The sequence below is a fragment of the Primulina eburnea genome, chromosome 12, assembly GCF_022965805.1.
Source record: "Primulina eburnea isolate SZY01 chromosome 12, ASM2296580v1, whole genome shotgun sequence".
Lineage (NCBI taxonomy): Eukaryota > Viridiplantae > Streptophyta > Magnoliopsida > Lamiales > Gesneriaceae > Primulina > Primulina eburnea.
The window spans coordinates 5760854-5776682 of NC_133112.1; the positions used below are offsets into that span (position 1 = coordinate 5760854).

The 15829-nt window shown below is 34.5% G+C and overlaps 1 protein-coding gene across 2 annotated transcripts; it reads right to left on the reverse strand.

Moving 5' to 3' along the window:
* Window positions 1-1491: 1491 nt before the first annotated feature.
* LOC140808467 (lon protease homolog 2, peroxisomal-like) lies at window positions 1492-14045 on the reverse strand. 2 transcript variants are annotated; one of them, XR_012112898.1, is made up of 18 exons: window positions 13704-14045; window positions 13410-13522; window positions 13149-13260; window positions 12884-13053; window positions 9428-9519; window positions 9119-9298; window positions 8954-9037; window positions 7705-7832; window positions 7034-7235; window positions 6739-6945; window positions 6084-6214; window positions 5424-5637; window positions 4493-4795; window positions 4101-4295; window positions 3531-3591; window positions 3346-3433; window positions 2719-2820; window positions 1891-2024 (listed from the first exon to the last, which is right to left on the reverse strand). XR_012112898.1 is itself a non-coding variant. In XM_073165621.1 (17 exons), exons 1-17 carry the CDS (start codon window positions 13808-13810, stop codon window positions 1941-1943), a joined length of 2670 nt encoding a protein of 889 aa, XP_073021722.1. In that variant the 5' UTR covers window positions 13811-14045; the 3' UTR covers window positions 1492-1940. The 2 variants fall into 2 exon arrangements, 1 of the variants encoding a protein (XP_073021722.1); XM_073165621.1 differs by having other exon boundaries at window positions 1492-2024; window positions 3346-3591.
* Between the last annotated feature and the right edge of the window lie 1784 nt (window positions 14046-15829).

A 15829-nucleotide genomic window follows, 5' to 3' on the forward strand; every position in this document is an offset into this window, starting at 1 on the left:
AAATCAAGATCATGTCATGTAGTTTCAATGAATCCATGATTTTTTTCGTTTGTTCATAATAAAATTCTCTTGATAGAGTTATTTCCTTCAATTCAGCGTATCTATGATTTGGTATGTCAAAGAAAAAAAACAAAAAGAGATTAATATTTGATCTACTCCTACTGTTGATTCAGCAGCGCTTCAGACGTATAAGCCAATGTCTCGTTCTTCAAGAGAATGCCAACACCTTTTCCTGTGAGCATTGCAACAAGGATGGTCATACTCTTGCTACTTGTGATCAGACTCATGGTTTTCTTGATAAGCAAGTGAAGAAATCAGAGCCACCTTCCTCCATTGCAATCAAACATGTAAAGATTAGAAAACAAAGCCACCTTCCACCTTCCTCTGCTTTTGCAGTCATTTAAGATCTGAACCATACAATAAACTTACTGCACTCCATGCCAAAAAAGAATATGTAGATCCTCATTCTATTTTTTAGATACAATCGCACTTGTTTACCTTACTTTCTTGTTGGATTATTGATATGGTGCTTCTGATCATAAAATGTATATCTCTTTCTTTTTTCTTTTTCATATTATAAGATAAATAAAAATGTAACAGTTTAATCACCAGGCACAATTAATGGTTCATCATCACACACTCTCACAATGTTTTTCGTATTTCATCATTTAAATTCAATTTGTTATCCATTTCACTATTAACAAAGTCAACAAATTGTGATGCGATTTCTCATCTTCTGATGTATATTTTAGGACCGAGCAATGAAGAATAAGACGGGTCAGGATAGTGCTTGAAATGGTCTTTTTTATTTATATGCATATTTAGTTTTTAATCATGTTTTTTCTTTCAAGCACCGTAATAAACTTGACCTATGAAATTCTGGTCTATGTCAGGCATCTAGGTCTCATTTTAATTTCATTGTAAATAATTGTACAAATATACTGCAATTAAAGAAATTATATGTGACGTTTTCTCACGTGTTATATATTTACAAAAGAAAGCGAATAATGCTCTTATTATTAATATTTAAATTTACATAAGTTTTGAATTTTGTTTTTATCCAAAAAAGTTTAAGTTTTGAAATCTACACTTAAGGGTAGACTTCGGTTTGCGTATTAGTTCGGGTAATTTCGACTATCCTAACTTGACCCAAAATTGTTGATACCCGCAATTTTCTTCTTGGTTTTTTACATTTTTCTCAAAAAGTTGATAACATTTTCAATAAAAATGGTCAGATAATATCGAGTAAATATTCTTCGATTTTTCTTTTTATTTCCTTATGATTTTTTAGTATTATTTATTTATTAATTATATAAAAATCTAAACCTAAAAAAACAGTATTCAATATATTAATGTCCTACATTAACCCGTGAAAGAAAAATCGGTTCAAGTACAAACCCGAACCAGACATTTTGAAAGAACCGACCTGGTACCCGATACCTGAACCCAAACGTTCACCCTATCTGCACGTGCAAAAAATCTTGATAACAATGCAAAAATCAAATTTATTATGATAAAGATTATATTGTCATTATAGCCCAACAAACAAATTTAATCTTTCACTAAAATCATACAAAATCATATCATATCATGTTACTTATTTTTAACTTATCCTTATACTATATATCATACACATCATATTATATGTACCAATCTATACTTTGGAGAATAAGTTGCCCGCTCAGAGACAAATATCCACACTGAGAAACAGTGGAAAACAAGGTTTCCAGTACTGGACTGGAGTAGTTGACATCTTAGGACTTAAGTCAAACAGCTGCACGATACTTGCTTGTTAAATCCTCCATATGCATGGTTACTAACATCGAGAATACTGCTATACACTTGATCGACCGGTATATAAAGTCACTTTTTTTCAATCTCCACGAAGTCTGTGGTCTCAAGAGAATCTGGGCTATAAATAAACTTGATATCGAGGGTTATCATAATTTTGAATGCTGTTTCCATGGGCAACCACCCACGAAAGCTTGTTCCAACACATCCTCCATTTGCTTTGCAGGCAGTATCTGTTGCAACAAGATGCATAAGAATATAAACTACACCTATGCAATTTAGGTCAACATATTTAGGAACTAAACTTGAAATCTTTAAAAATTTATATAGATAATTATCAACATCACTTTTTTTTCGGTTTGAGAACATGACAATTCCCCTACTAGTCTCCCTTTCCAGTAACCCTCTTATTGAGAGCTCAAACTCAAACCAATTAGCGAACGTGCAGGAGCAGAGTCACTCAAGCTCGACTTTGATTAGCTTTATCTTTTCAAGATTGAGTTGAGCTTGAGATTGGACAAATCAGTTACCAAAATACAATCCAGTCTTTATAAACTAAGATTCAAAACATTCAATTTTAAAAGAATCAAAGACAAAATGGTGAGTTTAATTATATCAAAAATATTTTTTAAAAACTAATATGGCAGATCAACGCTCAAGTACCAGTAAAAAATGCCGAAATCAACCCAATGCAACCTAATAATCAACCTCTCTGGCTCGGTCACAACCAACCTCGAGTTGAATTTTTACTGAACCAAAATACTCGGGAGTCTCTCGACTCACTTCTACTTTTCGACTAACCAAAATAAGATTGTTATTTAGATAAAATTCGATACATATTGTTTATAACTAAACATCTAAACTCATAATTTCCCAAAGTCAAGACACAATTACAAAACATAAAACTGTATCGAGCAAAAAATTTACCTCCAAACAAGAGAGCACGGCTGATGGTACCTCCACCAAGTCTTTTAAGTTCCTCTCTGGTAGAATAACTCTTTTGATTCCATATCTGTGGGCCGCTAGAACCTGTCGAGTGAACAATAATAAGCAATTTACATGGTGGCAAACCCAATTCTTACTTGAAGTCGAGGAAAAATGAACACGAGACGAAATGAGCTTATTTATCTCATCTAGTACATCTATAGGATATAGAGGATACAATGTTTTGTTAAATATTCATTTCAAACAATGAGCATTCAAGAAAACACAAAATATAGCACATTATTATCCATAATAATGTGATCAGTGGAAAAACAATGGCTATGCTAGACAGAATGCTTATATGGGTTGAGGGAAAAAAATAAAATTTGGACACTCATTTCAAGCCAATATATTTTTGCTGATCCCATCTCTGAAGAACCTCGTTTAATCTTGATTTGATCCCATTTCCACCCTTATCTAAGACAGGTGAAGTTTATCTAGCATCAAATCAATACTCATCACTGAAAATTATTAGGTCTGCAAAATAATAGTTCATATTTGTAAACTAAAATGTAAAATCTAACAAATGTAACATAAAATTTACTGTGTAAAATCTCCAAAAAAATATACCTTGTCCTTGATGCCACCAACAGGTAAGACTAAACCCCTTAAAGTCAGCTCCCCAGTCATTGCTGTATCTGCTCTAACTCTTCGCTGACTGAATAGTGAAACCAATGAGGTTACAAGAGTTACACCAGCTGAAGGCCCATCCTTTGGGACAGCCCCAGCAGGAAAATGTATATGAATGTCTCGACCTTCAAGGAGATTAGAATCTTTAGCAGCAGCCAGATTGAGTTCAGTTGCTCTTGCTCTTACCTGTGTACATGAATAGACAGAACCATAAAGCTTACAAACACCTATGAACTATGAGACGACCTTTATCCTTTTGTTTTCCACACAATTAAATGGCACCACACATCAAATTGTACCAGAGGAATTCAAGCAACAAAAGTAATCAGAAAATATATATTTTTAACTAAAATAGAGCAGCCGGAGGGAATAATGCTTAAAAGTGACCAGCCAACTATTGCTTCATTGTGAATTTGCTAGTTCCAACAAATATGAATAGGGGAATCATATCCCCGCCTAATCACTCAAAATTTGACAAAATACCGAGCAAAAAAATTGCTAGGTGGCACCCACACAACTTTCTAGTGAATTCTACTGTACATCAAGAGTTGGAATTACGACAATATATTTTAGATAGCAAATTCCAACTCTTGCAGCATCCTAAACATCATTTCTACTTTACTAAGACTCAAGACAAGCATATTATTTATAACTACATAAAACCATATGTGCAGTAAAAGAGTGAAAATTATTACCCACGTCAATGCAATTTGTGCCGATTCTTTAATTACATCCCCAAGTTGCCCAGTCAGATGCAAATCACCTTTTCCCACCAACGCAGTAGCCTCAACAAATTGAACCTCTCCACCAACGGCTGTCCAAACAAGTCCAACAGATATCCCAGGAGTTGCAACTCGGTCAGCAGTTTCTCTATCATCATATCTTGGTGGCTAGTAAACAGCATAAACGATATATACGTCATACTGTAAGTCATGAAAGATGATGAGAAATGCAGCAACAAGATAAGAGGAACAACCGATGTCTAACAAAACCCAAATATCCCTTACAAAGCAATCAAAGTTACAAGATCAATTGGGTTTTTCGGATTCTATTAGTTATCATTTATTTAAAAGAAAATACTACTTACTCCGAGAACTTTTTCCAACATAGCTTCATCCGCAACCAAAGGTGAGGTGATACGGCATGCATTTGAGATATCAGGGTTGTTGACATCCATAGGAATAACTTCCATTTCTACTTCAGCCTCATCAGAAAGTCCACCCTCCAATATAGGCGAAGCCAGCCGCTGGACATCTTTGCTAAGTGGCACAACAGGATCTTGTTCGGCAACTTTAACGGCAGCTGCACGAGCTAGGGCAGCCAAATTTCTCTCCAGATTGCGGACACCAGCTTCCCTAGTGTACCTTTGAATGACAAGTTCTACCATGGCCTACCATAAAAACAAGGAACCAGTACGGCTTAAGTCCATTAGTTTTCGATAATCTGACAAAATGACTAGCCATTGATGGAACTGTTGAACAGGAGGCACTTCGTAAGCATGAACATACTTGTGATAGTCATACGAATAAGACTACTTAATTATATAATTAATAATAGTGCAAACGTCAACCCTGAAAGAGGGGGTCACCAAAGCACGCTGCAGCATCGTTATCTACTCAAATTGATGATGTGGTGTGCCGGACTCAAATCTCAAGCTAATAAAATGACCTATGGGTTAGAGACAACACCTATTTCACGTTTACAAGCACGTAAACCAGGTACTAATTAAGCTAAATAATTAAAAAATCAAATCCAAAAGTTAAAAAAAATGTAATATATGACTAGATATGATCCAGATAAGCTAGGGGAGATGCAGGAAATTGTATTCAAGCATACAAAATTATGCTCACAAAAAAGGACTAAACTAGAACCACATGATAACATGCACAAGCCAAACTTACAATGCAAACCAAAACATATATGCATCATGCCAGTTTACAACAGGTATCCAATCATATTTCTATACGAGGAATCATCATACAATGGAATGAGTGCATAAAGACTAGTGACTACCATACCTCTGGAACTTGTAGAAAATCATAGCTCAGTCCATGTTGATCAAGTACACGCGGAATTAAATGTCGGGTTGCTATTCGAAGCTTTTCTTCAGGGGTATATCCAGGCAGCTCAATGACTTCCATCCTGTCTAAGAGTGGCGGAGGAATAGGCTGCATCCTGTTTGCAGTAGCCACAAATATAACCTTCGAAAGGTCAAATGGAACATTCAAATAGCTAAAAACTTCAATCAAGGATCACCTATTTTTATTTTTCGATAATTTTGGCACAAGACTGATGATAAATTCAACGTATAAACATGTAATGAAAGAACAAAAGCATGACACAGGCATTGTTTCATATTTCCGTGGAACAATAATTTTTTTCATGATTCTTCAACATAAATTCACACCTTTTTAACTCAAATTCATATCTTTTAACTCCATATTCTTAATGACGCATTTCTATGCCTGAGCAGCTTATAATGAAAGAAAAGAAATATTCAATAAAATCTGTGTCCAAATTTCCCATAAGTTCAGTACGAATTTATCAGGTTTTATGACTTCATCACAACCATATCTTCATAGCTGAATTCCCTATGAAGTAGATGAGAAAATTAAAGCAGTTTTTTACTATCCAAGTACTTTAACATAGTCAGTCAAACATGACTAGTGTAAGGATACTGATCATTGAAAGTTTTGTTCTGTTCGGGATCAAGGACCTCAAGCAGCGCTGAAGCTGGATCACCCCGGACATCGGAACCTGTTTTGTCAATCTCGTCCAGAAGCATAACAGGATTGCAAACACCAACTTTCTGGAAAATAAAAAAAAGATACATTAATTTCATCAAGAAAAGAATCTGTGAAATATGCAAATGCACCAAACTCGAGATGAAAAAATATAATACGTAAGATTATTTTCATCTCGATGAAATATTACTCTTATTTAATTTGGTGTTCTTTCTTGCCCACCACAATCCCAAACCAAAACAATTAGAAGTCCGATTTATGAAGGACAGTCATTCATAAATTGATGAGAAAAAGACAAAATTTAAATCATGATCATCGTAGATAGTTTGCATAACAAATTTAATTTTACCTCACAAAATCCACTCATGTGCTGTAGCACCAAAAAAATCTCTAATACGAAAAGGTGGACAAATATCAATTAAAATCCCACCTAGAGCCACAAATGAAAGGTCAAATCCCTGCCAAAGGACAAGTCATATACGTCTCACCTCGTTTTACCAATAGCATATTATTGTAAAAAAGAAAACCCCAATGCTTTTAATCTTATCAAGTGAACATCAAGGAAAGATTCGATGTGATCCCTTCTCACCTTCAGCCCATCAATAAGACGTCCAGGCATGCTTCCAACATATGTTCGCCGGTGGCCTCTAATGTCAGCCTCATCTTTGACGCCACCAAGTGATATGCGAACAAATTTTCTGCCCAAAGCAGTAGCAATTGACGAGGCTAAAGATGTCTTTCCTACACCTGGTGGACCAACAAAGCACAACACCGGGCCCCTTGCGTCTGGTTTGAGCTGTATGACATGTTTCAGACAGATTCAGTTGGATTAACATTTGCAAGATTGAAAAATATCAAGAATAAAATCCGAACTAGAGATCAACCTTCCGAACAGCTAGATATTCAATTATGCGCTGCTTGACTTTTACTAAACCATAGTGATCACTGTCGAGACGCTCTTTTGCTGCCTTCAAATCCAATTCCTGTTCTTCGCTGGCTTTTTGCCAGGGAAGGTCAGCAAGAAGCTCCAAATACGCACGAGAGCTGTTATATCCAGGTTGTTGTGGCTGCATTTTTTTAAGTCTCCTGTACAAAAATTAATTCGAAAATGAAAAAAGTGCCCCACCAGATTTGGAATTCTGAACCAAGAGCAAAGCAAGAAGAAGTCCAAACTATGGGTTGTATAGCAGACAACAATTCCATATCTCACAAAATAGATTGGCAGATATAGCTTTGCGAACTTTGGTATAAGACAACAAAATATGACTTATCTTCACCTTAAAGTATGAGTATTAAAAAATTATGTCTCGATAGAAGATGTAGTTCCTATGTGTCAACGCTCTTTTGCTACAGTACATGAAGTCAATACACCATCATTTTGATTTTTGAGTGACTAACTATTACATCAAATCTTTGACAATTTGATAGCTTAACACAAGTATTGATTTATGAATATTGCTAATATAGTTTCAACATAATTTAGATGAAATATTTAAATCCACTATCACTGCTCTTTTTGAGATCTATCAAAGTGATTGGTAATGAAGTACTGTACCGTAATTCTCTTTGAGCATATTTCCAGATGTTTGCAGGCATCCCGACATCTTGCAATTTTCTCTCTAGTGTGGCCACATCATCCTCATCGTCGTCGTTATCACCAAGCTCTTCCTTTATAGCCCTCATCTTACACATACAAAAAGTACGAAGGTGTAGGAATACCATTAGACTTTACCAAGGTTCTAAAATTCGTTAGACGTTAGTCGGGTGTCAGATCAGCCTAAGATCAGTGCCTAGGCGGGGAGTAGACTCCCACCTACTGCGCTGCTAGACATGTTAAAAAAATAGGAGTAGTTTTTGAAATTTTAGTTATTAGATGGACCATTTTAATTAAGATGCTCATTTTAGTTGAGAGACCCATTTTTAAGTCAATAGATCAGCCCATTTTTAAGTCAACGGGCTTGTCTCATTACAAGCCCATTAATTGGTCCTTTATATATTAGTATTTTCTAACCTTAGATGAGAACCATTGTTTCTGATCGTTAGCATCTCCTCTCAAATCTCATAATGCCTAGAATATTCGCTATTCTCCATCACTTTGAAATCTTGGAAACTCTTAAATACTGCCGCCGCCATGGTTATAACAGGTAAAATTGGTCTTAACCACACTACTTTCCTGATCTACCACCCTAAGGCCGCCTAGGCTGGCCGACTAGCACCTTTCTGGTGCGGTTGGCCGACGCCTAGCGCTTAGGCACCGCCTAGAGGGAATGAGGGATATTTAGAACACTGGAATTTACAAGACAATTTATAAATTAATCATGAGAGATTTTTCGAAAGAACTGTCGGTACTAAGAAATTAGATGGTTAAGTCAGTTATAACTTCTCTTCTTTCTAATAAGATACTGCAAGTAAAAAAAATAGTTTTTGCAAACTACAGAAAAAGGTCGAGCCCGAACATTAGTATAAAAATGGAATCAATTGATTATTTTACATGAAGCAAGCACAGGACACGCTGGCAACTTTATAAGGCGGAAACCAAGGAAAATTCTTTGCCTCGGTTGTTTCAAATATTTGACCTTGAGAGAGCCAAAATTAAACAAGATAGGTAGATTTTTAAGTTCAAAATACAAACACAAGCACTATGTTATGTGAATGCATGCAGGCGCCTCTAATAACTATAGTTGAATGCCTAAATACATTTTATCTCACAAATACAGTTCTGCATGCCAAGGAGCTTTCTCATGGTTTATTTTAAAAGGAATCACTATGATCCTTCGTATGTAATACATATAGTACGAAAAAACCTGTTGACGAAGGAGAAACTCTTTCTGTGACTTTGACAACTGCCCCTCGACCTTTTGTGTAATCTTCTCCGCTACTCGAATAGACTGCAGGAAGCAGTTGTAGCATGTCTCTTAACTGTACATGATCCGTACTGATGTACAAGCCATAAGATGAATTCTACAGACCTGTAAATGCCTATCAACCAATTCTGTTGCTTTTGCTAGCCTCACTTTAATATCCACGGAATCTAAAGTGGATAGCTGTTCTTCAAAGCTAATCTCGAAGCTTGCAACAAATATATCTGCCAGTTTGTGCAGGGGGACTGTTTCCAGTAGAATTTTAGTCCTGCCACCAGTTTTTTGTTTCTAAAAGCAGAAATCAAACAAGGATCAAATGAAAAATAAGTAATACTACAATGGAAAAACACTGAAACGTATGTCCATTTCCAACACAGGATTTCCTCCATAAACGTTTATGTCTTTCACATAACCAACCTGCTCGAGAATAGAGATAAGTTCCATCGCAGAGGCCTTGAATTGTCTAGATAGCGCTATAAAATCTGGATCTTGTTCCACTTGATCCATCTCTATAAGATTATAAAAGAACATTAAAGCAGTCAATAAATCAAAGATGATGTCCAAAGAGCAGTAAAGTAAAACTTAATGAGCATAAGAAAAACAATATAACTTAGGTCAGAATCTGAAGTGCAATTGTTTATGCAAGAATAGATATAGAATTCAATTAATTCTTTTCAGCCCGTGTCAAAGGACGGAAACGTGTGTCAAACTTCCAAATTCATTAATTCACACCCGTGGGAAGCAAGGAAGCAGATATAATAAAAGGTAAAATTAAATTAAGCCATTCAGTTCCTTTCCTTCTTCCCATGTGTTTATGAAGGATTTCATTGAGGTCCAACAAACTTTTTAGCCCTCAAACTCTATTCAGTACCCTTTCACCCCATTTGCCCCGAAAATGCGTAAAGAACATTTAGGAAAGTAAAAATTAAGATAAAGAGTTAAAAGGGTTACAAATATTTCATTAACTCAAATGGGATAACCCAAGTTTGAGAACATTATCGGTTAATAAATAAGTGAACACAAGCCTCCATGCCAGAATTATCTTGCATTTGCCTTTGGACATTACCAAATACAGTTAATGTAAATTCCCTCTATGATAAACAGATAAATAGGCATGTCAACTAAGTTCTACCCACAGTATTTCGGACTCGTGCAAATGCTTACTCAAGCCCATGATAAGATAAGTCCAATGATTTTTGAGGACCCAGCACTCCAATGCATAGTATTTTGATCTCTTTCCGCAAGATAATTCCTCAAATCCAAACCTAATGATTTCTCTACTTGCCAAAAAAGTAACACCGCCTTCAATTTTGTAACAAATTCACCATATATCATTAAAATGGGCACACTCAGTTCACACATTTTTTTGGAGTTTTTGAGAAACTGTACTAAAGTTTTAGTACTTGCCTTAAATTACCGTACTATCACAATAACCATAAGAAAAAAAAAAACTGACAAAAACAGCCGCCTTCAGAACATTCCAGAACTCTTCACTGGAGGCTCAAGGAACTATTGCATTTAAAAGTTCAGAGTCCAGTCTGGAACATATGAGGCCAAAGTTGAGCAGAGCTAGTCAAAGACAGGCAAAATCGGTGGATGAAGTATAAAATCCCCCACTAGTTTTTAGAACCTGTCCTGAACTAGTTCACCAAAAATCTGATGCAAATATTATGTATATTATTGAGTTGTTTATGAAAATAAACCATCCTTTCTATTTATAAGCACACATATCATAGGGATTTGGAGTAAACAAACTCCTTTAAAATCTACATATGCATTGTATCATAGATTCATAGCTTGAGTAAATGCTTTGGACATAGATTTGACTTGAGAAAATACTTTGCCAAATTTGTGTGGCATATAAACAACATATACCCAAAAAAAGCAGTTATATCTAAAAAATCATAAGGATAGAATATACAGTTAAATGCGTTAGACAAATTAACCAAAAATCCTAGATAAAGCCAAAGAGCACTGGTGCATTTACTGAAAGGTTAAATCAACATTTAGCAAATAGATAGTATATTAAATGAGAGAAAATATGCCAAGAATGGCAATCTCTTTTAAATAAAGTCTAACAAGCTTTTTTTGCCACTAAATCTCCATTATTAAAAAAGGTATAGGAAAATACCAAAAGCGAGGGAAAATTTTTTTATTAATACTACAAACTATCTACTCGGTAAAAGTACAATTTAGATGGAGTATGAGGGCTTGACTATGGTTCCAAAATCAGTGGTTGTGATTCTGAAACCAATTATTCGGTCCCAATTAAAAGTGGAACTATATAAATTAATTATCCATGTATACTGGAAATATAAAACTTAAGATGGACTTCTCAGTTCCATGCAGTTCTATATTAAATTTCGATTCTGGTTTCTAATTTTTAAAAACCAGAACCAAATTGCAGGTCATGGAATTTGATCCTGATTATGGAACTAAAACAGAAAAATGGTTTTGATTCCATTTTTTGAGAAACACATCAAGGTTCAATTTACATTTCAAAGGATGTGGCCAAGTCAAGCCGTCCAGGGACGTGGCACTGTGGCTGGATTGTTTTTATTATTTGTTATGTTTCAAAATGTATAATTTCAAAATTAACCGAGAGAAAATCTGCCAAAAATAAAAAACATGCAGTAAAAATGAAAGAAACCAACACAAATTCATACACTAGCTTTTTAGTTAGAAGGCTACTTCATATAAAAACTTGTTAAAGTAGCTTCTCATCGAGCCAACTACTAGCTGATATTGTGATGTATTCCCAATTTTCTTTATTTACTATTAATAATAAATAATATATTTGGTATTTTATGTTCGTTTATCCATACATCACGAGTAAATAAATATTCTTAGATTACTATATCCCATAGAATGTTAAAGATCACACTGAACTAGTTGTGGGTTGCACTGAAAATTAAAAGAGGGTTGTGAAAGAGTTGAATTTAAGGATATATGAATATGTGTCCGACAAAATAGGATTGTGAATTTCTTCAAGAGGGAATTCCAAACTTGTAAAGTTCTCTTTTGAGAAAGCCACCAAGTTAGAACACTTTTCAATCAGTAATTCCAATTATGACGACAGGCAGTATTAAACTTGTAATGATGAGTAAGGGTTGCTCATCTGCAATAACAATTCGATTGACGAACTAGGATTGCATGATTTTACTAGACGGGTTTAAAAATTTCAAGTAATTGTTTATATTCATTATTATATATGAACTTGGCATGGAAAAGTTCAATGTTTATTCGAACTCATAATATATTAAGATTACATGTAGAGTTACCAAAACAAATCAGGCAAAAACTTAATAGATTCACGCAAAATGTTATCCCCCTCTCGTTCACACCACCCTCACGTCTTCCAAGGCGATATTCAGGCAACCTCATCATATAAATGTAATCATTGACAGGCATGGATGTTCATATGGTAATTCCTTGTGGTGTCTGTACCACAAAATTTGAAGAAAAATAAAGAAACAAAAGAAGAACCTCAATTGAGGTCATGATCTTTGTAGGACCATGTTGATTTAAGTTCATTTGGTTCATAGTTTAAAGTTTTAAAGATTTTGGACTCGTGATTACAGAATTATGAGGTATGATACAATCCCGTGAATGCGATCAATTACGTAAAAATTGTTTTAAAAGCGATAAACTTATAGATGCGTGGGATAAATTAACCATCAAATTTCCTCATTAACTAAGAAGGGATTGTTTATGTATACTTAATGCACAATACCCAACGCAACGTGGATTGTACTTCCTAACATTAGGAATTATTGTTTGGCCAGATCAACATTTATTGACTGCCTTTGGTTCAAAGTTACCAATATCCACGATTAACCTAAGTAAAAAATACGAAGTTTGCTCATTGTTTACCAGCTTTTGTCGCATCGAGGGAAGTGATCCGAGCAGTGTAGTATGTCCCTCTTGTGCTAAGCTCCTGCACACTAAATCTGCACAAGCCTTCAAGCACTACAGTGTAGGTGACCCTGCCACTTGGTTTCTCCACTCCTCTTGACAGATGCAAAGCTCGGGCAGCAACTCCCCTGGAAGAAAACCATCAAACACAGGTATATAATCTCCAATATTCAGACACTCAGAATACTAACAAAATTTAGCTTCATCATATATAAATAAATACCTGTTATGCCAGTGAATAACTTCTTGTTGATTCTTGCCACCATGTTTAGGGAAGATATCAGCTGTTTCTTCTTGAACTTTTGAGCTTCTCTCACTCAAGTTAGTTCCAATGCCTTAAAATACAATTCCAAAATGACTCATCAGACATCACAACTCCTATTACTACTCCGGTTACATTCGACTCACCTTTTTCAGTTTTCACATTTTACATACAAAAATAACATCCAATTTGGTGAGCGAGTGCTAGTGTGCTACTACTAACCTGGCGACGGCATGGAGCCAGCATTGGGGACCTCCGCAACATAACGAACTGGCAGAATGCCTATTAATCCTTTCTCTTCTCTCTGCCACAACTCTTGTTCCACCAATTTCACACTAGCACATTCATTAACGCAAAATAACTTCCATTAACTTCACACTGTTATCATGCAAAAATAACATATTGCTTTCATACTCTAAGAAAACAAATCATTTCAATTCAAAACATACAAATTTGCCTGGGAACAGTATTCAACAAAAAAAAAAAAAAATAGCCAGACAAAAAAATTCAAAACACCTGCTAGGCGAAGTGCAGCTAATACGAATTATTGCTCCGGGCAATAAAACTTTGTTTCTAAAGGGAAGAATAGCGAGTCGGCCTGGCAGCTCCACCGATTCAGCCATTAGCTTATGTAAATAAAATTTTGAACTAATTCTCAAATATATTCCTTTCGTTTCCCCTATATTTTATTTTAGTGTGCCTTAATTTGCGAATTAGATTATATCAATTAGGGTTCAGTGATCGAACGAAAAAGAGGGGCGATATTGAAGAAGAAACAGGTGAGGTTTGATCAAATTTCAATCACACAGCCAGCCCCTACCCCAGCTCCTATATCGCATTGGTTAACCGCTCTCTTATTTCCTTGTTTGCGATACGATACGAGATTTATAACCTTTTTATTCTAACATTTTTCTAAATAAAAAATTTCAAATAATATATTTATCGTAGAATTCTTCAATAATTCTTTTAAATAGAAATTAAATTTCATTTTGTATTATTAATTTATATTTAACTTTTTTATTTTTGTCATATAATATAACAAAAAAGCACATACGAACGGTCTTACGTATCGATATTACTGTTCACTTTAAAAAATATATCGGGTCGACCGATCTCATAAAAAATTTACTCATAATGTAATGATAATATGAAATAGTATAATACATCACATCATTGCTTTAGATTTTGTGGTCGTTGCCACTTTGCGGTCATTTTGGTGTATATATACAAAACAAGCAAGAAAAAGAAAAGCACCAAAGTTCTCCCTAAATATGTCTCGTATAATATATTAGATAGATAAAAAAAAAACTAGATTAAGATAATAAGAAAATAATTAGATTAAAATGTTTTCACTATAATACGACATTGAATTTTGAAATATCTAAAGTAGTATACCAACAAAAAAGAAGCTATCTATAATTGTTGTCTTCTAAACTTTTCTTTCTTTTTTGTTTGTATGCGCTATATTTAAGCAAAACTTGTGTGAGACGGTCTCACAGGTCGTATTTTCTGAGACAGATCTCTTATTTGGGTCATCCATGAAAAAACATTACTTTTTATGCTAAGAGTATTACTTTTTATTGTAAATATCAGTAGGGTTGACTACCGTCTCACAAAAGAGTTTCTCTAATATTTATACGATTTCTGAAAAACTTTCGTCAATCAAAATTTCATCTATAAAATTCATAAAGAATATAATGTTTTGTTGTGAAGTTTATTGCTTATTGTTTTGGAAATATAGTAATAAGATTTTAAATTAATTTATCAAGAAATAATACAAGGTTGTTTTTATAATCAAATTTTTATTAACTATTATAAATAAAAAAAAAAACAGAATATGGTTTTTAGTGAACATAAATCGATGGTCTTCAATGCCATCAAAATTTTGACGAATAAACGTGGCGAGCTTAGCTGATTTACTTGAGAGGAGATGGATGCACGCTTTATCCAACAGAACGACGTCGTCTGTCCTTACACAAAGTGGTGGGCTGGCTGCCCAATCGATTACTCTGGTCCACCACGAGTCAACCGACGCCACACGCTTACCTTTTGGTATAATGCTATTGTCAATAATTACGAACTAAAACAGTTGATTTATTACAACATTATTTCCAACTATCTTATACAAGATCTATCCTTTCGATGACTAAAAGTTTATTTGGAATTGTCTTTCAGTGTGTTTGAGTTGGTAGAACATGTGAAAATTCGATCAATTATCGATAGTTCGATTCTCTTAGCCAACACATTCTTGAACGTGTTTGTCACATAGGGTTTTTTTTATATGGTTTACATAATTAACATAATTTGCAGGTTATTGCGTTAATATGAATGAATATTTACTTGATTCATATTGAAGGGTAGTTGTTGTCAGTTTCTACCTCATCAAAAAAATAAAAAGCGTGTTCCAAATTTGGATGAGATTCCCTACTAAAAGTAAAGATTAGGGTGATGATTTTTTTAGAATTCGAATTTATTATGGTTAAGAAAAATAACTTACCATTATTGAAATGATTAGAGAGCACTTTGGTCTTCGATAAGACATATTTTATAAGTAGATATAAAAATAATTATAATATATAAAAATTTAGAATTTTAATGTTAAATAAACTACAAGTTATCGACGTAATATAAACATTTTTATA

Bases quoted from the DNA above. Each gene is read 5' to 3' on its own strand.
- LOC140808467 (XM_073165621.1), bottom strand. From the start codon at position 13,810: ATGGCTGAATCGGTGGAGCTGCCAGGCCGACTCGCTATTCTTCCCTTT. The intron at 9,299-9,427 runs GTTGGTTATGTG...TTCTGCTTTTAG, and splicing joins TTATCTCTATTCTCGAGCAG to AAACAAAAAACTGGTGGCAG. The intron at 4,796-5,423 runs GTATGGTAGTCA...TTTTTATGGTAG, and splicing joins ATTTTCTACAAGTTCCAGAG to GCCATGGTAGAACTTGTCAT.